The following is a 23,810-nucleotide window of genomic DNA, read 5'->3' as shown; positions in this document are numbered from 1 at the left end:
CTTTATTGTATCTGGTCTGGTTACTATGGTATCACATTTTAAAACTCTTCTGGCCTCTAATGTTGAGGTTAATTTTGAATTTGATGTGAGAACCAGAGACCTTATATAGTTATATTCACATGTTGCTTGTGAAACTATCAAGTGAAAACAATGTTGTTGCCAATTTGAAGTGTAAACAAGATAGTGTTTGTAAATTTTGTTTCATGAAACTTGGAGGATGCTCGAGTTTAAGCTTGAAATAGTTCTAATGACTTCGGTTTGAGCCTGTGCTTAAAATTTAAGTTTAAGTTTAGCTCATTAATTTTTATGAAGTTAAAGATTTTTTTGATTGGCTGGAATTGAGTTGTATTTGTCAATAATATTTTGGCATGAGTTTGGCTTGCTACTTATACTTCTGTTTGTCAAATATTTTGGGTGTTTATATATAGTTTGTATCATATGAGAAAGTACTTCATGTAAATTTTTTTTGAATAATTTCACAATTTAGATTGATCAATCTTCCTTCTTAAATTAAAGGAAAATTTTGAAAAAATGTGAGTGTATCTGTTGATATATTGAAAGTGCAATTGACCTGATTGCAGTATCTTAAAAGGAAAAGTGTATTTGATATTTGATTTATACAAAAATTTGTAATAGTTATTTTAATGTGTATTATGGGTAAAGACTTTTATAGATTCACTCAGGTATATTTTTACAAATATTGAGTGTACATTCACATATTATCGGATGTACTTTAAACTTGTGTTTAGTGTATATTTGAAATTTTCAATGTTTATAAATTTGTCACAATATTTTTATTCTTAGTTTAGAGTTAATAATTATTCCGTATCTCATATCAACATATAAGATTATTCAACATTTTCGTGGGTCTCTATCCTGAGTAGTCATTAGAGATACCTAGTTTAGGTTTCCTCCTCCAAAAATAAAATAAATACAATTTTGATTTTTGCTTTTCAAATTCGAATGTTTTTGTAAATAAATTGATCTGTAAAAATTATGTTGGTAAGGAATTATTAAATGCATAGTATTTTACTTAAATTTTGATTTGAAGTTACCTAATGAAAAGACAATTACTTTAATAAATTGCCAACTTAAGAAAATTTATTAAATTTAGTCTTTGCTACGAAATCTTATGGCCTAATTATTATTAATTTTTAAAAATATGCTGGTCAATTTTCTTTTTTCTTTTTCCTTTTTTATTTTGGTTCTTCATTCAGAATTTATAAAAAACTAATTACTCAAATTTTAAAAACATAAGCCAAACACTATACAATGTTTTTGTTTTATTTTTTGGTCCAGAGAGGCACGATGCTACTATGTCAAGATGTGATAAACCTATTTCTGTGTAATACTCCGTAATTCACTAATCATATTTTAAAAATATAAAAGAAATTAAAAAATTAAGACGATCTTATTCTAAATTCGGAGAAAGTGTTGACAAGAAAACACTATATAATGTTCCTATGGGATCCTCAAAAAAAGTTGTACTAAAGCAAGTGAGAAACCCGGGTGATCTTAGCGAGGGAACCCGTAAAAGCATTTCAAATTTCGTAGTCACTTTCTGTTCTACCGCCTTGCCTTTGCTAGTCTGCTCAGCTGCGCTCATTCTCGCCACTCTATTCCGCTAATCCGTTTCCATTTCTCATCTCAGGTTCGAACATTCTCACCTCCAATAGTGTGTATGTACTGGATTTCTGCAGTTCAGCAATTAAACCTATCATTTTTGGGTGAAAAATCTATTTTGTGTGCTCTAAATGATTTGAATGGAGGAATCCAGTCAATCCACCCCCGTATAGCTGATTCTAAGTAGATTAAACAAAGGATTTGTTTAGTTGAGTGTTATAGTTGTGTGTGTTGCAGGCGTTGGAGACGCTATTTGCGCTTAATGCTTAACTTTGATGTAAGTAGGGTGAAGAGAAAAGAAACTGCGATGTGAATATCCAGTGTCTTTTTTGTTGTTGCTGTTTTGTTTTGTTTTTGTTTTGTTTTTTTTGTTTTGTTTTTGTTTTTTGTTTTTTGTTTTTTTTGTTTTGTTTTTTGTAGTTGTTGTTTGAATGACTAAAGAAATACAACTATCATAGAGTGTGCATTGGGAAAATTAAACTAGCCTATTTTGTCAATACGCCACTCTCGCTCGAGGTCGAACTTCTTTGTAGTTACCAAGTCAACATGCCAACTTAGCTTGGGTTGATTCCTTTTGTTTTCAATCTATTGTTGGACATATAATATATGAAATATAAATGTGTATTTTAATTATCAACTTGGTTGAAACAGAACACCTCTTTTAATTGTTAATTTCCAGAAAATTTGGAAGAAGTGAGTGCTAACTATGAGCATTTTCTTGTGTCCTTGTGGTTCAGGTTGGGTGGTACTACATTGAGATTGCAATCCATGGCAAATGACAATAGCACCAACAGCTATGAAGAGGCTCGTAAGCAACGGGTTTTGGACAATAAGAAACGATTTGAGGTAGGCCCTTTTGCTTTTTGCATATTTATCTACTTGTGTAATGTGATAATTTTTTTTAATGACCAGAAAGGTCATACTAAGACATTTGAGCTTTAATTTGCCATAGGATGCAGTAGCCATATATGTAGATTGGGTTTTGAAAATTTTCTGTTGCTTCAATATTTTCTTTGGTTTTCAAAGGATTTGGGAATTTCGAAGATCTCCAAAAGCTTGTCTGATCTTGCAAAGTCTGAGAAGAAGTCTCCAGCCAAGGTGAAGTATTTGTTTTATTATGTTCTGTTATATATTTGCAACCATTTATGCTATAATTGGTGTTTAATCAAATTATGAAATAGTTAATATTCTCTTTTACTATGTCATAAAGGATTGATGTTCATGGTCTAAAGTATAAACAGTTCATTTATATTCTCTTTATTTATTTATTTTTATTTATTTGAATGTAGCAACTGAAAGTACGACAAAAACGACATGAGGTTTATATGTTGGAACCAAGACGCTCCTCACGTGCTCGTAATCCTGTTCCATCATACCGTGATGAAGTAAAAGTAAGTAGTTATTATTTGATGTCAAGCCATAGAGAATGACCTGCACTTTAATGAACAAAGCTGGGTTTATTTGCCATTACTCTGCAGAATTCGGTTTAATTCCAGTTTAAAATTCATGGAGCTTCTGTAAGGTCCTTTTACCTGGGAACTAAACTGCTTTAAGTTAGTTGCTTGTCAAGTCATTACTCTTGCTGTTGTTTTCGATATGGTTACTAAACAAATAAAACGAAGAATCTGATCCATGTGTATTTGATTGCTTGAAACTAAGTGTCCAATTCTCCAATTCTCAGATAGATGTAGAACTTCTATCTTTTCGCAAGAGATCTAAGTTGGGTTCTTCATGGGCAAGGTAAAGGCTTATCTTAAATTTCTCGCTGCAATTTCTCTAAAACCTGTCTAGTATTTCCATAATGATTTTGTTGGCTTTCTAGTTATCTTGCGAGACCAATAGAAGAAGTCAAAACTGCATCCTATGAAGAAAGATGTAAAGCTCTTAAGGAGGCAGAGGAGCTCCAAAGCAATCTACAATCTGAAAATCCATCTTTAGTCAAATCAATGGTTCGATCTCACGTCTATAGTTGTTTTTGGTTGGTAAGTTGCCACGAGTCTAACAGAAGAAAAGCCTGAGATATTTCTGTTTGCTTTGGTATTTGGTTCACTTAGGCTGTAAAGATTGCAGGGGCTTCCTACTAGATTCTGTGAGAATCATCTTCCCAAGTCTACCGTAGATATAGTGTTAGAGGATGAGGAGGGTGCTGAATATGAAGCTGTATACATTAGCAAAAGAACTGGGCTTAGTGGTGGATGGAGAGCGTTTGCACTAGACCATAAACTTGATGACGGTGATGCTTTAGTGTTTGATTTGGTTGAGCCTACAAAATTCAAGGTTGGTTGCTTGGTCTTGGATCCAAATTCACATTTTAACTAATTACACTTCCATTTCTTGATATAGGAAAAAGTGCAATTTTGACCATTTAATTGTTAGACTTCAGTTATTTTAGCTCTAACTATCATGGGTGAGCAAATATTACCTCCAATCATTTCAAGATTTTGGTCTTTTTGCTAATGGTTTAAAGAAACTCTGTTGAAATCATAACGAGGCACATGCTTTCTTAGCACAAATTTCTTCAAACCATTAACAGTATGACCAAAATTGTAATGGTTGGGCTATTAGCTTGGTCACCACAAGGTTTCAACTTTCAAGTTCGACTTCTTGTGAGAATGGCTTATTGACCTTCTTGGATTGAGCCGAACATGTATGGACAACCTAGACTGGTTTACCTTTTGTGGTTCTTTTTCAGTTAAGGTCACAAAGCGAAATTTGCCCAGTGCATACTTTCGGATAGTGATTGTGGGTTTCTCTGGCCACCCAAAAAATTATAATGATTACGCCCACAATAACAATTGAAGAGTGAATATTACACTTCACCCTTTGTTTATTGTTTCAGCTTCTGGTTAACGATGTCCAAATTGCTCACAGGTGTACATAGTTAGAGCATCCCACTGTTCAAGCCAAGGTGATGAAACTTATGCAAGGGAAGAAGAAACCAAAGATGAAACCGCGAAACGCAGGAAGAAAAGGGATGCTCAATCAAGAGATTCAACCAAATCCCAGGAGGAGGTTCCCTCAGTAGTTGAAGAAACCAAACATGAAACAACAAAGTCCAGAAAGAGAAGGAATACTCAATCAAGTGATTCAACCAAGTCCCAGAAAGTGGTCCCCACTATAGCTGAAGAAACCAAAGAGGATACTCAGTCAAAAGATTCAACAATGTTGCAGAAAGAGGCTCCCTTGGTGGCTTCTGCCACAAGGCGGAGTGCTAGACTATTGTCATGTAGAAGTGGCTAATCAAGTCATATTGCATAGAAATTTCTAAGGGTGAACATTTATCTATTTCAAAATCATTTCTGGTTTTTGTGCTACTTAACAAGCACAGTCTCAAGAAGTCTCAAGGGTGAACATTTATCTCCAGCCTCTTTGTCATGTAGAAACAAACAATAGTTGACAAGCTAGCAAAACTGTCAACCAAGTTTCATACTGTCTTAGTGTCTTTAGCTTTGGAGTGTATGTATTGATCTACCAGTAAACTTCTTTGTAATGAGTTAGTTTAGATATTCAATTGTAATTTTTTTTAAGTTTAGTGACCTAATTGCATTACAGTGTGCAGTTCTAAAGTATTATTATTATTTGATAATCTAGATTTCTTGACTGTCAAATTAAAATAATCTAGATTTCTTGACTGTCAAATTATTATATCCTAAATCACATGCGCTAGTAAATTGAACTAATCTAATTTCAAGATTCAATTCTATAAGTTAACCTAAACTTTAATATTCGTACTAGAATTGAAGCTCCGCTCTGAAAACAAACCTAAACCCAAACTCCCATAATGTTAATATAATTCCTTTTGCTCTCTTTTGGGCGAATTTCTTTTAAGTGTATCTTTTTTTTTTTTTTTTTGGGCGAATTTCCTTTAGCTCTCTTTTGGGCGAATTTCTTTTAAGTGTTCACCCCAAGACTACATAATGAAAAAAAATTGGCCCAACAAAATCCAATAGTACATCACAAATAACAATCAATATACCAAAGCCCATCAAAACAGAACAAATCAGTTGAATGAAAATAATGAAGTATAAGCCATAAGCCCATGACATAACATCTTTATAGTATCAGTTACATTCTTAGACAACAAAATTAAAAACCAAAGTATCCTCAGTACATTCGTAGGGCAGGGCTTCTTGTAGTTGTATATATTGTTTATGCTGTTACAGGTAAAAAAGCGCTTCCAGGTTTACGATTAGCAAGACGCCCATGGCATCCGAGGAGCTGCAAAAAGGGAACATGATATTGTGTTATATCAACCACTCCATAGTCCATAGCATGTGAATTGTGAAATACAGATAAGAAGTTACGAACTGAAAGCATGAAACCAGAAATTCAAAATCAGTCAGGTTTGAAATGTTGGAAGAACAAACCTTAGCATTGACACCATCAGGTTGAATGCGGTTTTCTTTCTTATAGTTCACATAGTCGGTACGGCTGAACTTTGTGAAACCCCTGAAAACAAAGTCAATAGGAATAAACTTAAGCTCATTAAAAGTGCAACACTAGAGAAACTAATCCACAATAGCACAATTTTGTGGTGTTTGACAACAAAACCTCGAGAGAAGTCACAGCATCAATAATCAATAATATAATTTATTATATCATACAGGTCTCAAAAAGAGCAATTTGGCATTGTAACAATATAAAACAACAGAGCTGTACAGATTACATACCACTTCCTGCTGACAATGATCTTTTGACGCCCAGGGAACTTGAACTTAGCACGGCGCAAGGCCTCCTGGGCATTGTTGCCATTGGCGTCCTTGCAGCGCACAGACAAAAGAACCTGCCCAATAGCAACACGAGCACAAGTACCCTGAGGCTTGCCAAAAGCCCCTCTCATGCCAGTTTGAAGCCTATCAGCTCCAGCACACGACAACATCTTGTTGATACGCAGAACATGGAAGGGGTGGACCCTGACCCTCAGGTGGAAAGCGTCCTTTCCAGCGAACTTTGTCATGTATTTGTTGCAAGCAATACGAGCAGCTTCAAGTGCCTCACTTGACACATTCTCCTTCTCCCAACTAACCAAGTGCACACAGAAGGGGAACTCATCCACCCCCTTTTTCTTCATTCCAACATCATAGATCCTGATCTTCGGATCAGGCACACCACGGCAGTACCTTGATTTCGGGTAGGGCTTGTTCTTAATTTGCCGGTAACACCTTGCTGGTCCTGGCATCAGAAATTGTAGAAAATCAAAAAAGAGAGTTCATGGTTCAATTCCACTCAATAGTCAATTCTTCTTCAATGCAACATAAACAATTGAGAAGGATTTCAGTGCAGACAACTCAGAGTTATCAATAAAAAAAGAAACCCTCACTGCTCACAACCAATTCTCACAATACAGCAAATTTAAGACCATGTGTTTCTCAAAGATTAACTTTAAAGTACCAAAAACACTTCACATTTATTTAAACCTTAGAAACCTCTCTTTTGCTCAAGAATTGAAATAAGAATGAACCACAAAGGAACACCTATTACGGATTTGCAAAAACCAAGCTAATATCAAGAACATAATCATGCTAAACGACATCGCAAAAACAAAGCAACAAATAATTCCAAGCGCATCTTCATGCTAAACGACATCGCATATATCTGGAACTAACAGACCTCGAAGAGAAAGTATCTAAAACAAACAGAGACTACACGCAAATAGAGACTACAAACAAACACATTTCTATAAAAGCATAGCAAAAGAAATATATACAGATGCATAAAGTAGACAAAGAACACAGACAAGTATATATGCATATGCATTTAATTTATCAACTTATGGTGTTTATAGAGAAGATGATTAGGCTTACTTCTTCCCATGGCGACGTCTGCTCGCTGCTCGCTGCTGCTCGGCTGATCAGCTGCAAATCGAACTGAGAAACGAAAAGGGAAAACGCGAAAGCGCAATATATATATAGGGAAAAGGAAGCTGAGGTGGAGTGGTGGGCCTTATGGGCTTACGTGTGCGCATGCGTCATCATGGGCCGACAGTTTGACCCGAAGATTCAACCCAAAGAACTTGGACTGGACCTTATGTTCACATTGGGCTATAGAAAGGCCCAAAGTATAATCCTTCTGCCCGATGACAATTATTGTCGGTAGGCACTACAACGTCTGCCTACTCGTCATCATCAGCCAAATTATTATGTGGGCCATGGATGTAATATACATTTTTAATATATCAAAAATACATTATTTATGTACTGAATGTACATTAATTGATAATATATATAAAAAAATATGTACTTTCAAATAATGTATTTTACATATACAAATAATGTACTTTAAGTATATTAAAAATGTACTTTTTATTTATAGTTTACACAAATGTGTGGATCATGGTACATGGGATAATGATTGTCATCAAATCGGGTTATTGGAATGCCCAACGTATAATCCTTTGGCCCGATAACAATTTTAACAATTATTATACAATAGATCATGGTCTACTTTGTATTGTATTAGTTCAAAACAATATTCATATTATGTTCATATAGTTAACATATTATATTTCTTTCATTAATAAATTATGTATCTATTATAATTAATATATTATGTATCTACAATTATTATATTATGTGCCTATAATTTATTTATAGGTACTTAATATATTAATTGCATGCACATAATATAATGTTATTTTAGACCAAAGTTTATAATGTCATGGTTTAGTGGGATTCAACTGTACCCTCACATGAAAGAGGGTGTGTTTAGATCTCAGAGGAGGCGATATTGACTTGTTGTTCACAAAGTCAATAGTACTCAAAAAAAAAAAAAAAGACCAAGATTCATAATAGTTTACCCAGTTTACGTCATTTTAGTTTGCCTAGTCGTCATCAATTGGAGTGGACCGTATGTTCATATTGGGCTATTGAAAGGCCCAAAGGGTCTAATTACAATTTAGTCGGTTGGCGTTACGACGTCGTTTAGTTTGCCTATTCTGCTATTCGCCATCAATCGGGTCTCTCTGTCAAGTTTCCACTTTTGATTGCTTTCTACGCCAAAAACGAAGCTCCGACGGCCGAAGTTTTCGACATCAAGCAGAAAAGAAGCGTAAAGAATGGCGACGCCGATGGTTCTGGACCCGAATCCAACTCCGAAGCCGGTTTTGGAGCTTCCGGCGACTCGATCCGGCACATCCACTCACGACCTCTCTTCCGACGCCGAGGACGATCTCTACTCGCGGCTGAAATCCCTGGAGCGGCAGCTGGAGTTCATAGAGATCCAAGAGGAGTACGTGAAGGATGAGCTGAAGAATCTGAGGCGGGAGCACCTCCGGGCGCAGGAGGAGGTCAAGCGGATCCAGTCGGTGCCCCTCGTGATAGGGCAGTTCATGGAGATGATTGACCAGAACAACGCGATTGTCGGTTCCACCACCGGCTCCAATTATTATGTCCGGATTCTCAGCACCATCAATCGGGAGCTTCTCAAGCCCTCGGCTTCTGTTGCATTGCACCGCCACTCGAATGCACTTGTCGATGTGCTTCCTCCGGAAGCTGACTCCAGTATTTCGCTGCTCAGCCAATCTGAAAAGCCGGATGTCACCTACACTGTACGTTTATGGTCTTCAAATTGTTCGATTCGTGTTTATATATGCTGCTAGAGTGTTAGCAATATTCATTGTTTATGCTTATTAGTTAACTGGAATTTCTATGGCCGAACAGGTTAGGTTTTAGGGTTAACATTCAACGTACTTTTGATTTTTTAAACGATTAGGGTTTTACATTCAGAGTGGTAGGCTGGTGCTTATAGAGCTAATGCTATGCCTGTTTCTTATTTTGATTTTCTGTTAAAGTAAACTGCTTGTTACCAATTTGCAATTCTTTGCTGAGTGGTAAAGTTTTTCGTTATTGAAGTGTAATGTACCATACTTGTGAGGTTAGGCTGTTTAGCTTACAGTATAGATCTTTGTTGAATGCCTTTGAGCTTTTCTTATTTATTGTGATTTTATTGATTTTCTTCTGTCTTAAACTTGAAGCCAATACAGAAGTGCTACTGAAACTCGCATAATAATCTAATGGGTTGACATATATGGTTTTAAGGGAAAAACTTATCATCTAAATTTGAAGGGGAGGAATTTGTGTTTTTGCTGCTAGGAGGAGCTGTCTGATCATGTTAATTATGAAAATTTAGAAGCACCTTATGCAGCAGCTCAGCAAGATAGGAATTATCTATAATGTGTTGCCTGTTTTGTGTGAAGTGCCATATTTTCCATATTTTCCATTATCTAGAATTGAGTATTGGCAATGTGTTTCAAAAAAGCACCCTCCTCTTCAAGTTTGCTTGCTCAACTTTCCATGATGTTAGAGTATTAGATTGGCTTTTATGTATATAATAAAGCATATGCAAATTTTAGAGTCATCATTTTTACAAATTGTATCAGTTGCATGATGTGTTTGCTTTGCTCCTCGCTCTTATTCATTTTTTATATCTGCAGGATATTGGAGGATGTGACATTCAGAAGCAGGAAATCCGTGAGGCAGTGGAGTTACCTTTGACTCATCATGAATTGTACAAACAGATCGGTATAGATCCTCCCCGTGGTGTCTTACTCTATGGTCCTCCTGGTACTGGTAAAACTATGCTTGCAAAGGCTGTTGCTAACCACACAACGGCATCTTTCATTAGGGTTGTGGGCTCAGAATTTGTCCAGAAGTACCTGGGTGAGGTATGCTTTGAAGTCCATCGTTAGAGTGCCTCTACTGATTTATTTTGATCACTTTCGAAATTGAGACTTCTACTTTAATAGTTTTCTATATATTCTTTGTCAAGCATATCTCATAAATGTTAGTTTAAGACCAAGTAACAGAAGGGAAGATACAATTTTGGGTGTTCACTTTATCTCATATTCTCATAGAGGTTCCAGAATTGTTGCTATATCATTTTAAATCATTCTAATCTTCTCTCCTGTGCAATTAGAGTTCGGATGCAAATGGATTCCGAATCCATAATGAGGTTTTATTTGGGTTTACTCTTTTTTTTTTTTTTTTTTTTTCCCTTTTTCCCTCTATTTGACTACTTTGTTTTAGTTGTTAGGATGCACATTTTAATTCCCAAGCCATAGTGGTAGCCACCAGTGGTGGGGTTCAATTTATGACACAGTTCTGTTTTCACATCAATTCCATAATTCTTTCAGGGTCCCCGTATGGTTCGTGATGTTTTCCGCCTAGCCAAAGAAAATGCACCTGCAATCATATTCATTGATGAGGTAGATGCAATTGCCACTGCTAGGTTTGACGCTCAGACTGGTGCTGATAGAGAAGTTCAGCGTATTCTAATGGAGTTGTTGAATCAGGTATTTTTGTTGCGCCAGATCCTGGATCAATCTTTTAATAAAACTTCAGCTCCATTAATGCTGTCCCGTTCTTTCACACCCTATCTTGCCTTTGTTTATATGTTCTCTAATATTACCGTCTCCTGCAGATGGATGGGTTTGACCAGACTGTCAACGTGAAAGTTATAATGGCAACTAATCGAGCAGACACATTGGACCCTGCACTTCTGCGTCCTGGAAGGCTTGATCGGAAGATTGAATTTCCATTGCCAGATAGGCGTCAAAAGAGGCTTGTGTTTCAGGTGGATATGCTTATATTTTGACGATTTCATCTGTGTATATATAGGAAAAGTCGAAAAGATATTATACCTGTCTATTTTAGCCGCATGTAGATCTAAGTATAAGATAATTCTGGACAGGTGTGTACTGCTAAGATGAATTTAGGTGATGAGGTAGACTTGGAGGACTATGTTTCCAGACCTGATAAGATCAGTGCTGCTGAGGTAAGTTTCTCAATACTTGTATTAACAATTGAGTGTGCTTAAGCTTGAGAAAAAGACGATTTCTACTGACCGCATGATTTGCATTATATTCAACTGTGATTAAGATTTGAGTCGTTTTCAAAAAAAAAAAAAAAAAAGATTTGAGTCCATGATGATCTATCTCTTTGTGAAAACACAATGAAGTTGTTGAATACAACCAGTTCAATGGCAATACTTATAACTCGGTTGGTTTTGGCAGATCGCCGCTATTTGTCAAGAAGCGGGAATGCATGCAGTGCGCAAGAACCGGTATGTTATCCTCCCCAAGGACTTCGAGAAGGGGTACAGGACAAATGTTAAGAAGCCTGATACAGACTTTGAATTCTACAAGTAAAATCCGAGAAGAGAGTCCAGCCATATATGTGCCTGCTTGCTAAAAATTTTAATGGATAACTCTCAGGAATGCAAACATGCTGCTTCTGTATTTTAGAACCTTTGTCTTTCGCCATCCATGAATTGATGATTTAATTGATGATTTAAAGAACACTTGGATTGTTATTTTCTCCCAAAATATAAATCAGTCCATTCATGTGTTGCTCTTTTAATCTAAGATATGTCATTCCTTGGAAAAAAAAAAAGGTTAAATTCCATCAACTTCCTATAGATATTGTATGACAGGTAAATCTTGGTAACTTAGAGTTCTTATAAGTATTTTAGATATTGTATGACAGGTAAATCTTGGTAACTTAGAGTTCTTATAAGTATTTGGGATTAAGAGTTCGTTGTCTAGGGATTCAAACGTTTGCCCCTTTTTATACATTATGCTATCTATTAGAATTTCAGTTATCTTTTTCACTATTGTTACTATAAACATACATTTACCATATATTTTTTTTATATTATTCAAGAATAGTAATATATACACATTATATATTAGAGTTATATGTTAGTTAATTTTAAAAATATAAATATCAAATTTATAACCATTATTATTATTATTATTATTATTATTATTTACTATAATTTAAACATCTAAAATCTAAATAAATTTAAATTTTTAATATAAAATATTAATATTGAACACTTATTTTTTGCTTATAAAAAATACTAGTTAAATAAATAAATTCCAACCAACTGTTACAAGGATTAGCATACTTTTATTCAAATTGATGCATGCATGCTGCTTCAAAACATATGATGACAAGACTTAGAAATCATGACGAACAGCTTTTACCCTCATTTTGAATAATTGTATACTTGCGTTTACCCTAAAACACGAGTTGGATAATTCAAAGTCCAAAATTAACGTCAAAATAACTTTAAGAAAAGGGTAGATGATATGATGTGGGATCCGATCTATCGTCTCTAGTCTCTAGGCTCTAGCCTATATTGACTGTCTGACTCAATTCATGGGGGGAGTGGGGGAAAGGTTAGCATCAATAATCTATCTATCTCCTAAATCCTAATAGAAATATATAGGGAGTGGGGTCTGCAAGATTCTGAGCAAAAGCTCAGTGTCAAGCGCATAATTGACACAACAAACAATTATTCATTTTGGCAGACCAGCCATCATTCCCTTGGCATTGCATATATGATGACAGTTCCTGTGTCACTTTTGTCGGTTGCTGCCATTACATTATTATTCTCTCTTTAATTTGTGGCTTCTGCGCTTAGTTCCGCCTACACGACGCCGGGTTTGTGCCAAATGTGGAGCAATAATCCAAAAATGTTAGCTAGAGACAATGGGACACTTGTGATCAATCAAACTTAATTCATCTCTCCACTTATGCTCTTGTTTGCGCTTCTTCATCCGCTTCCCCCCGCTAGCTTTTTTGTTGCTACTGCGGGCGTCTACATGTGAGCCTTTGATTTTATTGTATCAACCAATAATCATGTCGTTCTTGTCCCATGGTTAGTTTGTATATGCTTCGTGCGTTCACTTGTGCCCTTTGGGTGAAGTTTGTGTTATATTATGATTAATTCTAACAGGTATAAGATTATAAGTTAAATCTATCTAAGTGTTATTCATAATTAACTTGTGCCCGGTCTCTGAGAGAAGCTGTCGTTCTTGTCCCATGGTTAGTTTATATATGCTACGTGCAGTGACTTGTGCCCTTTAAGTGAAACTGTACTCGTATTATGTTATGATTTTAACCGGTATAAAATTATTATAAGTTAAATCTATCTAGGTTATTTATAACTAACTTGTGCCCTCTAAGAGAAGCTCTACTTGTAGCTCGGTTCTAGTCGGCAAAGAACTACAAAGAAGTAAACCAAGAAGATCAATAGTCAACTCATTCAAAGAGTCGAACTTGAAATCTTGTGATTATCAAGTTAATTGTTCCACAGACTTAATTGGAGTTGCCCCATGTACAAGTGATATTGATAGTACTTGCTTATTCATTTTAAAGTACTACTTAACTGTTGACGTTGTCATTTGTTGATGCTATAGAAATGTTTATAAATTTTGGTTTCAAATCTTGTCCAAGGTGTGTTTGTGTGTGATATTGATTGTAAATTCCATATTATAAATATGTGCACGCGTGATATTGATAGTACTTATCCTATAAATTAAACCTCTATCGGTGACAGTTTACACCAAGTTAATGTGCCACTTAACCATAGCATTGGCATTAAGTTAATGTGCCACTTAACCATAGCATTGGCATTAGTACTATGGAAAAAGTTTATAAATCTCATCTATAGCAAGTAGCAACTAGGCAACCTATCAACAATGGTTTGAATAAGGGTGAGATACTACTCAATTGATGGCAATCGGTGCATTTATAATGACATTACAGTTTATATCTTTGACAAATAGATCATTATAAAACATATTTAAAAAATTCAAAAAAAAACATATTTAAAACACCTTTATTATCAACAAGTTATTAAATCGCGTTAGTTAGGGTATTATTTGACCACTAATATGAACATTATTGAATGGATTAGTGTGACTTTTAAATAAAGATTTAATACTTCTAATTAATATATATTCAACTTTTTTTTTTCTTTTAACCAATAAATACAAATTGTATAACAAAAATATATCCTTGCAAGAATATAAGCAATAATTTACTCATCACTATCAATAAATTTTAAGTGGGAATTATTTGTAGAGATGTTCCTTATCCGAAGTATGATTGTAATGGTGAGAGAGACCTGAACAAAATCCCATGGAAATAATTGCAGCCTTTAGGTACAATAAAATTCTTTAAATATTTTTAAAAGAGAATTATTTAGTGGGGCAGAGTATATTCAATGAATTTATGTGGAAAATGTTTTATATATTGTTTACTAAAAGTAGCCACATTTCACTTGAAAATGTTCTGTTCAAACATTGAGATTGGGATCAAAATTTGAATTATATATCTAAAAAGTATTGACTCAAGTTAAAGGATATGAATCACTTAAACATGTACTTAAAGATCACATGTATATAGCCTTGAAAGGAGTGACTGATTGAATGAAGTATAATTTTCGTATGTAAATTTTGACTTTTACTCGATTAAATGTTAGACTACCCAGAACTCTATAACATGTCACACCTATACAAGAGTCCGTTATTCGACTCTAAAGTTTGCTTCTTCATTATTATATTTTAAAATATTTCAATGTAGAAAAGTAAGGCAGAAAAAAAAGAAAGAATAATTTTATCATTACTAAAAAGTTTGAATTCGATGGTGAAGTAACATAAATAGGCAAACACAAGAAGTAATTGAAATTAAATTCAAAGTGGGGGCTCAAGGAATTAGGGGATTTGGGTATGATTACAAGAGGAAAAGAACAAGGGATTAGGAAAGAAAAAGAAGGGTGTATGTGATGGATCCAAAAGAGTAGAGAAAATGCAATTGGATAGAGAAGAAGAAGAAAGAAAGAAAGAAACATTAAAGCAGCCTTAGCTTGTTTTGTGGTCTAAATCAAATAATCGACCACTTTGCAACACTGACCAAATTTGTTCCATTGTCAAATTGATGTGTTGTGTCGATTTTGGGCCAAATTGTTCAACACTGTCCCACTTTAGCAGTGCAATTCATCAACTTTGATCTAAAGCTTTACTCCTTACTATATTTCTCTTTTAAAACTACCCTTTAGTAACATTCATTTCTTAACATAAATATCAACTTAATTAAACTTAATCGCCACTACCTTAAAAATTGGTGTTGAATGTAAATTGCATAATGTCTTTCAACTAGTCTACATGTTTTCAAATATTTATACACTAATGTACACAACAAAAATAAATTCATACATCCATTTTAAAATTTGTTTTGTGAGATAAGATTATTATGATGATTTATTTATTTTTAAATGAAAATACTTAATTTGAACTGGTGTTTTAAAATTTGTTTTGTTTAAGATAGCATTTTTATGATGATTTGTTTTAAATGAAAAGACTTAATTTGAATTGATGTGTACATAATAACGAGCTTAGAAAAGTTGTTTTTAATTGAACCTAATAGAGTCTCGAGTAAGTGTCGGGATAAGTTGCATTTTACAGAAAATGAATACCAATACAATATGCTAACAAATACCTGTTATTTAATTAAATTGTAGTAAGATTGACCAATTTGTTTACGACAACCATTAAAGAAAAAAAAAACACATAGTATATCATATCATGAAATCGACCAACTCACCACAATTGTTAATTTGTTATTGTCTAGAGAGTAGTGTTGAAGACATTTTTATCTTAGGAGGCTTTATTGTCAGCTTAGGTTGTCTATAACTAACCAACTCAAGCCAAGAATACTAATAGAGGGAGTCAAATTTAAAATAATGTGATTATCAAGTTTCTTGTCTGAACAACTCAACTAGAGTTGTCATATTATATAATTTTATATGTTACTTACAAATTGTAATAGAGTTAATTCCATTTTTTGTATTAGATTTATACGTGACAATATATTTTTAGTCCTTTTTTTAAATCAAAGCATTCACATTTAGTATTAGTATTATTGTGGCACGATCATTTTTTTGTCTTCTGTAAACAAAATCGTTGAAATGTTATTAAAAACAAAGACATTTCAATCATTTTTTTAATATACAAAGTTAGTTGAGCCCACTATATTTTTATGTTTATATTTTTGAAAAAATTCATAACTTAAAGACTGAAATGTCTTTGTATTTAACGACATTAAAACTGTTTTGTTGATAAATGACTAAAACTGTTTATGTCACAATAATACTAAGACTAAATGTGAATGTTTTGATTAAAAAAAAATTAATTGTCGCACATAAATCTAAGATCAAAATTGGAATTATAATATTACAAATATTGAGAAGTAATACAAATGTGAACAAATTACTCGGGCGGTGAGTAGATTGTCAAGTTATGTTTTTGGGTACAACGTTAAAGTTCCTGCATCAATAAATATGTTTTACCATTCACCACCAAACACAGAGGAGCCCAATATTGAATGCCCAACTGCCATTTCATTTTCAAGCTGATAAAAGTAAATGCCAACTACTTTGAGGCGTAATTATGACAGTGCGTCTCGAATCCCAAGTCGAATTAAACAGTATATAATTTGGGATTGATTGGCATAATTCTTTGACCAAAAATACTCCCCACCCCACCCCCACTCCTCGATCTTGTTGAAATGTTGGGAACATAAATTTAGGGCAAACAATAACAGTATTCACATTAGTTTTTTTTTTTAAAAAAAAAAAAATAAGAAATCAATTGATGGGGAGGAAAGAAGTTAATCAATTGATGGCGATTTATCTATATAGAGACTCCAACATATTTGGTTCACGAAATAAATTTTAAGGAAATAAGAATAGTATTTCATAAGTAATGAAATAGGCAAATAATAGAATATGAATTGTATTCTATTATTTGGTTCGCTGAAGGAATATACTTTGAAAATACAATTTCAGTGTTTGGTTGGTTTAATGAATAGAAAGGAAATGTGTTTATAAGACATAAATACTCCTATACAAAAAAATTATTATTATTGTTGTTGTTGTTGTTATTATTACGATATATGAAAAAAAAATATAAAATTATTGTTGTTGTTGTTGTTATTATTATTATTACGATATATGAAAAAAAAATATAAATTATGTATGCAAATATAGAAGTTGTAATGAATGAAATTCTAAGAATCTTAATATACCATATGTCTCGATATAAACAAAGATATGTGTATATAATAATAATAATAATAATAATAATAATAAAATGGTATTTTCGGTATTATAGTATAAAAATTATTCACAAATACTTTGTAATAGCTAATACCAGGCGTCTCCTATAAATGGCTATTTTCCTGTAAAGGGAATAGCTCATACTCGGGAATACTATTCCCAGAAATAAAAGGGCAAACCAAACAATGGAATAGATTTATTCCTGGGAATGGTATTCGATTCCTGACCTATTCCATGAACCAAACACGCTGTAAGGGCATGATGGATCACCTAAATTAAAATAATAAATAAATAATAGAATAAAAGGTAAAAATAAATGTATATTATTCTTTTGATTAATGTTTATTATTCTTTTGGATATTTATCTCATCTCATGTGGTTATTCTACCAATGTACCATCTTTTGTTTTACAGTTGCGATGGATGAATGAGAAATCAAGAAATCTAAAACTTGTCCAGAAAAGGTGAAAACTTATGTGAAGTATAATTTTCATATTTAGTCACAAGTTTAATATTAATGAGGTTTGTAGACTAATTTTTTGAATTGACTGATACCCTCAGCCACTTAGCCTGGTAAATGATAAATCTACTGGTTCAAGATTGATTTATGGAGCATCTGTATTTGTAATTGAATAAATGATGTTATAAACTAATATTGTTTACACCCAAAATGACAAAAATCTTTTGAGTTGTTTAAAGTTTCCATTGCCTTGTGACATCGTTGTCATCTCCAACGGTGTTGTTTCTACTAAGCTAATGTGACTCCTATGGTGGTGGAATGGTCCACCGGTAAGTGGTTTGTACACTTATGGTGTGTTTGGTTCACACATATATCAAAAGTATTAAAATTGAGAGAGAATTTTTGTGTTAAATTTTAAAGTTGACGTCTAAAAGTAAAATTAGCACCAAATTCAAGGACTAAGGGCATATTTAGTTCATTGGAAAATACTCTTTAAGAAAAATGTTTCTTTAGATTTTTGAAAAATTGGTTTTTCCTTTTGGTTCATTGAAAACATTTTCCTCAAGAAAATGAGAGAAAACATTTTCGATGCCCCCCTTTGACATTTTGTTTTTTTATGGAAAACAGGTAGGACAATTATGCCCTCATCAACTTTTCTTAATTACCATTATTATTGTTGTTATTATTGTGTAGGGGTATAATTGTTTTTATACTAATTACTTCTTATAATTTCATCAACTAAATAATGAAATCCATATTTTGTTCAAAAAAAAAAAAAATGAAATCCATATTCGTGAAATTTTAATTCCATTTCCCTTCAAATTTTTCCACTGTAAATTATTTTGTGGACTCGGATCCACCTTGCAAGGTGGATCCATACACAATTTACATATAAAATGTTCAAAATTTACCTTTTAAAAATTCACAATTTGTATACTACGAAGTACGAACATACAATGTTAATATATATATAATTGATTACCTTATTTTGTATTTACAAGCCATTTCAAATACTGCAGTCAATTTCAATAATAAAAATAAACAATATAATCTTTTTAAAATTTAGTTCAGTTGTTATGTGTTCTAATACTATAAATACGTAATTCAATGTCGTTTAAGATCAGAGTACACTGTACATGGTGGACCATGGTCCATGGTATAACAGCTCATTTTTCCAGCCAACCGTAAAAATAAAGTTAGATAAATACTCCGTAACGGAAATGAGAATACGTAGAAACGAAATAATCCACGTTTAGTCCAACTAACACATTCTTTCTCTCTCCTCTGGTTGTTGAAACATGAGTGACCAAAGCCACCTCACTCGCATTCTAAATTTTCAGCTCTAGCAGCATTCAACAAACGCTTCTCCTTCTCCTTCTTCTTTTTCCTTCGTCTTCTTATTCTTCTTCTCTGACCGTTCAGTCCATTCTCGTGTTGCTTACTCGGAAATCACGTTAACGCAGATCTAATCTTCGCTCTCCTGGAGTTTAAGCACGCAGAATTCAGCTCGGAATTGCCTACGTTGGGATCTAGAATCATCCATCACAACTCAGAATGCAGTTACTGCGTCTAGGTTGCGCCGAGTTCGTACGCATGCTCGATTTCGAGGTCCGAGACGTCTGTGTTTTGGAACTCCTAGCTCAGCATTCATAATAGTGGTAGTGTTTACAGAAACAGCGAGAGTTTTCGGCAAATGCTGCGAGGTAATTTCTCACTTGTAGTTGCGCTGGTTGTTTTTGCGAGTTTTTTTCTGCATTTCTTCGTTTGAGGTTAATTGTAGAGTGTTGGTGTAGATCTGAGAGATAACTGGTCTCTGTTTTGTTGTGTGTTTGAATTTGATTGGAGCTCCGTGGGGATGATAATGTTGAGAATTTTCGACGTTTAATTTTGAGTGATTATATCCCTGTAGTGCATCCGAAATGCAAATTTTAGGATTCCTAATTAGTACTTTGAGACGAATGTGATTTTGCTTGTTTACTAGCCTCCCCTGGCTCAATCCTTTAAACGGAATATAGTTTGAAATTATAAGAAGAAATTCTAGTATCTCCTTATGTTTACACCTGCAAAATGTGGCTCTTATTGGTGTTTAGAGTATGATGTTTCAGTAGGGCAGATAAAGAGACTAATCATAAATTGGTTGCTATACTGGACGGTTTTAAGTCTAGGGTGCTTGTTCGGGTAAATTGTCATCTCTGCTTCTGCTTGGTTCTTTGGAGGCCTTGTTGCTTCATTTGTGGCATTGTGGTGGGATAGAGTGGGACTATCCATTCAACACCAAGTTTGGACAACTCTTGACACTCTGGGATTATGTGGAGGTCCCCACAAATCCCCTAATCCCCTATATTGGGTTGAAAATAAGGAATTGAACAACTCAACAACCCTTAGATGTTTATTGTTATTGTGATTACACTTGAGCTTTTTGCTATCAAACACTGCCAAGACAAGTCACACCTGTTTATCAGCTAAACCAGCAGTATTCCAAAACTTTGCATCTATAAAGCTATATCACATGTTTGAAGGTGTGGAAAACTAATTTGCTTCTTCAGATCATAAAGCATATGACATACATAATAAGCCTCTAGTTCTCGCTTTTCTGTAGCTTTATCCTAAAATTTAGCTTTAAGCTGATTGAATATAGAAATGTTTCCTGCACTGATGCACAATTGACTTATTTTGCAATATTTTGACTGTTATCAGAGAAGTACCAGTTTCTTGCTATGTGCCGGTATATTCTCTCTCATTTATGCCTGGTGCTGTGAATATTTATTGTTTGGCCATATTTCAGACCCAAAAGTGTTTCATAACTTCTTTTGTTTTATTTTTTATCCTGTGTTATCTCAGGAAGATCTCAGGGCATGAACCACTTTTGCTTTCATATAAACAGGCGTATTGTCATGAAAATCTGCTCCGTATACCAACTTCTTTGCTCACTTTTTGTTCTAGCAACACTTTTTTCCCTGGCTCTTGGTGATTTGAGCTCAGATGAGCAAGCCCTTCTTGCCTTTTCTAATTCTGTTCCCCATGGTCGCAAGATCAACTGGAATCCCGGTAACCCCATATGTTCATGGGTAGGAGTTAACTGTAGTGAAGGCACTGCTCCTCGTGTGGTTGCTGTTCGACTTCCAGGAATTGGACTCACTGGGCCAATCCCTGAAAAGACCCTTGGAAAGCTAGATGCCTTGAGGACTCTTAGTCTTCGAGCCAATTTTCTAAATGGAAGTCTTCCTTCTGACCTCACTTCTCTTCCCTCTCTCCATTACCTTTTCCTTCAGCATAACAACTTCTCTGGTGATATTCCAACCACTTTTTCTACTCAATTGTACATTTTAGATCTTTCATATAATTCCTTCAGTGGTAGCATTCCTGCAGCGGTTCAAAATTTGACTCAACTTATAGGATTGAACCTCCAAAATAACTACCTATCTGGGCCTATACCCAATCTTGTGCCCCCAAGGCTGAAACATTTGAATTTAAGTTACAACCATCTTAATGGCTCTATTCCATCATCCCTTCAAAAGTTCCCAAATTATTCATTTGTGGGAAACTTATTGTTGTGTGGATTACCTTTAATTCCCTGTTCTCCTCTTCAACCTCCATCCCCTGCCCCAGGTACACCTCCCAGAAAACAAGGCCACAAGAAGAAACTTAAGTTAGGAATTATTATAGCGATTGCCGTTGGTGGGGCTGTGCTCCTCTTTCTAGTAGCCCTATTCATTTTCTTGTGCTATCTGAAGAAAAAAGAGAGTGATGATAGGGGTGCTCGCAAAGAAAAAGCTCCTACCAGAGGAAGGAGTGAGAAACCCATGGAAGAATTTGGTAGTGGGGTGCAGGAGCCAGAGAAAAATAAGCTGGTTTTCTTTGAAGGATGCTCATTTAATTTTGATCTTGAGGACTTACTGAGGGCTTCAGCTGAAGTTCTGGGAAAGGGAAGTTTTGGGACAGCATACAAGGCTATTCTGGAGGAGTCAACAACAGTGGTTGTAAAGCGACTAAAAGAAGTCATTGTGGGGAAGAGGGACTTTGAACAACAGATGGAAATCATTGGTGCAGTTGGACAACACCCTAATGTAGTGCCTTTGCGTGCTTATTATTACTCCAAGGATGAGAAGCTTCTAGTCTATGATTATTTCTCAAGAGGCAGTTTGTCAATGCTTCTCCATAGTATGTACTTTTTTATTCTTCCCTTCTCCACTAGTAGAAGATTGTGTGAGTGATGCTTTTTCATATCGGTGATAGGTATATCATTCATCCATCTGTATGCATTCTGTATTTGTGTTACAGGAAACAAGACCATTGAGAGAACTCCTTTGGACTGGGAAACTCGAGTTAAAATAGCCCTTGCAGCAGCAAGGGGGATTGCTCATATCCAGTCTACTGGTGGTGCCAAATTTAGTCATGGAAATATAAAGTCGTCAAATGTCCTTCTCAACCAAGACTTTGATGCTTGTGTCTCTGATTTTGGTTTGGCCCCTCTCATGAACTTCCCTGCAGCTCCTTCTCGGCATCCTGGGTACCGTGGTCCAGAGGTTATAGAAACCCGGAAACACACCCACAAATCAGACGTTTACAGCTTTGGTGTCTTATTGCTAGAGATGCTCACTGGAAAACTGCCAATTCAATCACCTGGGCGCGATGACATGGTTGATCTTCCAAGATGGGTCCAGTCCGTGGTCAGGGAAGAATGGACTGCTGAAGTCTTTGATGTCGAACTAATGAGATTTCAGAACATAGAAGAAGAGATGGTTCAGATGCTGCAAATTGCCATGGCATGTGTTGCAAGGGTTCCTGATATGCGTCCTAACATGGATGAAGTCGTTAGAATGATCGAAGAGGTCCGGTTATCTGACTCAGACAACAGGCAATCTTCAGAAGAAATCAAATCCAGGGACTCATAAGCAAAAACCACTTCATTCCTTGCTGATTCTATGCCCTTTGCTTCTGAGTTTCAATCTGTGAGTTTTTTCATCTAGTAGTTCAAATGCCTATATATTGTTCCAGTGTACATGCCCACTAGGTGAGTAAGGTGAGATGATTTCCAAGTTCAACCTTCCACCAATGGCTCAATTTGGAGAGTGATTTAACTAATACATATCTTCTCCTTTCCTTAGACATGTTAGGGATTTTTTTTTTTTTTTTAAATAGAGTTCAAGAATAATTTCATTTTTACTCATCTCATCATTTCTTGTTAAAGTTCATTATACTGCGTAACCATCAAAGCTGATTGATGATCTTTTATCTATAATGAAATTGTGAAGTATTAGCCCAGGCAAACTCGTCTTCATGTATTTTAGGTATATGCATTTTAATTATCAGTATATATGAACAAAACATTCAATTTATATCAGAGCAGGTCACGTTTTAATTAATTGGAATGAAGCAAATCATTCAATTATTACAAAGTTGGTTTGGTTATCATAAGGTTTCAAGTTCGACTCATTGTGAGAGTTGTCTATTGACTTTAATTTATTTGCTTGAGTCAGTCAATTATAAACAATATTGATTGATTTATTTTTTGTAGTGTTTTTTTTTTTTACTAAGATCACAATGTGAGTTTTGCACAAAACATAATCATATGAGTTCATGGACTATCTATTGATTAGTTATTAACCAGTGTGTCCCATGAAAAATGTCAACATCAAAATTTTGTGAGAGGAAGTAAAAAATTGAGAGTAGAATTTAGGGGTAGGAGTAGCATTTTTCTAATCATATCTAACATTAAATTATTTTCTAATCATATCTAACATTAAATTACAAAATTTCTGTTTTTGGCCATTAACATTTTGAAGAACTTTTAACTTTTTAAAGTATAATACGGACTAAATAGA

At 34.5% G+C, this 23,810-nt stretch overlaps 4 protein-coding genes across 4 annotated transcripts; 3 read left to right on the top strand and 1 right to left on the bottom strand.

Moving 5' to 3' along the window:
* The first annotated feature begins 1,419 nt into the window (after window positions 1–1,419).
* Window positions 1,420–5,192, top strand: LOC116004949 (putative B3 domain-containing protein At5g58280). Its single transcript, XM_031245151.1, has 8 exons — window positions 1,420–1,651; window positions 2,361–2,469; window positions 2,650–2,721; window positions 2,913–3,014; window positions 3,305–3,363; window positions 3,446–3,605; window positions 3,694–3,900; window positions 4,495–5,192. The coding sequence occupies exons 2-8, from the start codon at window positions 2,392–2,394 to the stop codon at window positions 4,861–4,863; spliced, it is 1,047 nt and encodes a 348-aa protein (XP_031101011.1). The 5' UTR covers window positions 1,420–1,651; window positions 2,361–2,391; the 3' UTR covers window positions 4,864–5,192.
* A 381-nt stretch (window positions 5,193–5,573) lies between these two features.
* On the bottom strand, window positions 5,574–7,493 carry LOC116004950 (60S ribosomal protein L10-like). The gene is made up of 4 exons (XM_031245152.1): window positions 7,428–7,493; window positions 6,294–6,795; window positions 5,991–6,072; window positions 5,574–5,841 (listed from the first exon to the last, which is right to left on the bottom strand). The coding sequence occupies exons 1-4, from the start codon at window positions 7,435–7,437 to the stop codon at window positions 5,773–5,775; spliced, it is 663 nt and encodes a 220-aa protein (XP_031101012.1). The 5' UTR covers window positions 7,438–7,493; the 3' UTR covers window positions 5,574–5,772.
* A 1,079-nt stretch (window positions 7,494–8,572) lies between these two features.
* LOC116005167 (26S proteasome regulatory subunit 6B homolog) lies at window positions 8,573–11,978 on the top strand. Its single transcript, XM_031245422.1, has 6 exons — window positions 8,573–9,169; window positions 10,055–10,285; window positions 10,754–10,912; window positions 11,041–11,193; window positions 11,311–11,394; window positions 11,633–11,978. Exons 1-6 carry the CDS (start codon window positions 8,678–8,680, stop codon window positions 11,765–11,767), a joined length of 1,254 nt encoding a protein of 417 aa, XP_031101282.1. The 5' UTR covers window positions 8,573–8,677; the 3' UTR covers window positions 11,768–11,978.
* A 7,287-nt stretch (window positions 11,979–19,265) lies between these two features.
* LOC116003484 (probable inactive receptor kinase At5g58300) lies at window positions 19,266–23,256 on the top strand. The gene is made up of 3 exons (XM_031243372.1): window positions 19,266–19,688; window positions 20,827–22,146; window positions 22,267–23,256. The coding sequence occupies exons 1-3, from the start codon at window positions 19,679–19,681 to the stop codon at window positions 22,878–22,880; spliced, it is 1,944 nt and encodes a 647-aa protein (XP_031099232.1). The 5' UTR covers window positions 19,266–19,678; the 3' UTR covers window positions 22,881–23,256.
* The last annotated feature ends 554 nt before the right edge of the window (window positions 23,257–23,810 follow it).

The sequence above is a fragment of the Ipomoea triloba genome, chromosome 14 (assembly GCF_003576645.1).
Source record: "Ipomoea triloba cultivar NCNSP0323 chromosome 14, ASM357664v1".
Taxonomy (NCBI): domain Eukaryota; kingdom Viridiplantae; phylum Streptophyta; class Magnoliopsida; order Solanales; family Convolvulaceae; genus Ipomoea; species Ipomoea triloba.
This window is presented reverse-complemented; position numbering and strand designations above follow the sequence as displayed.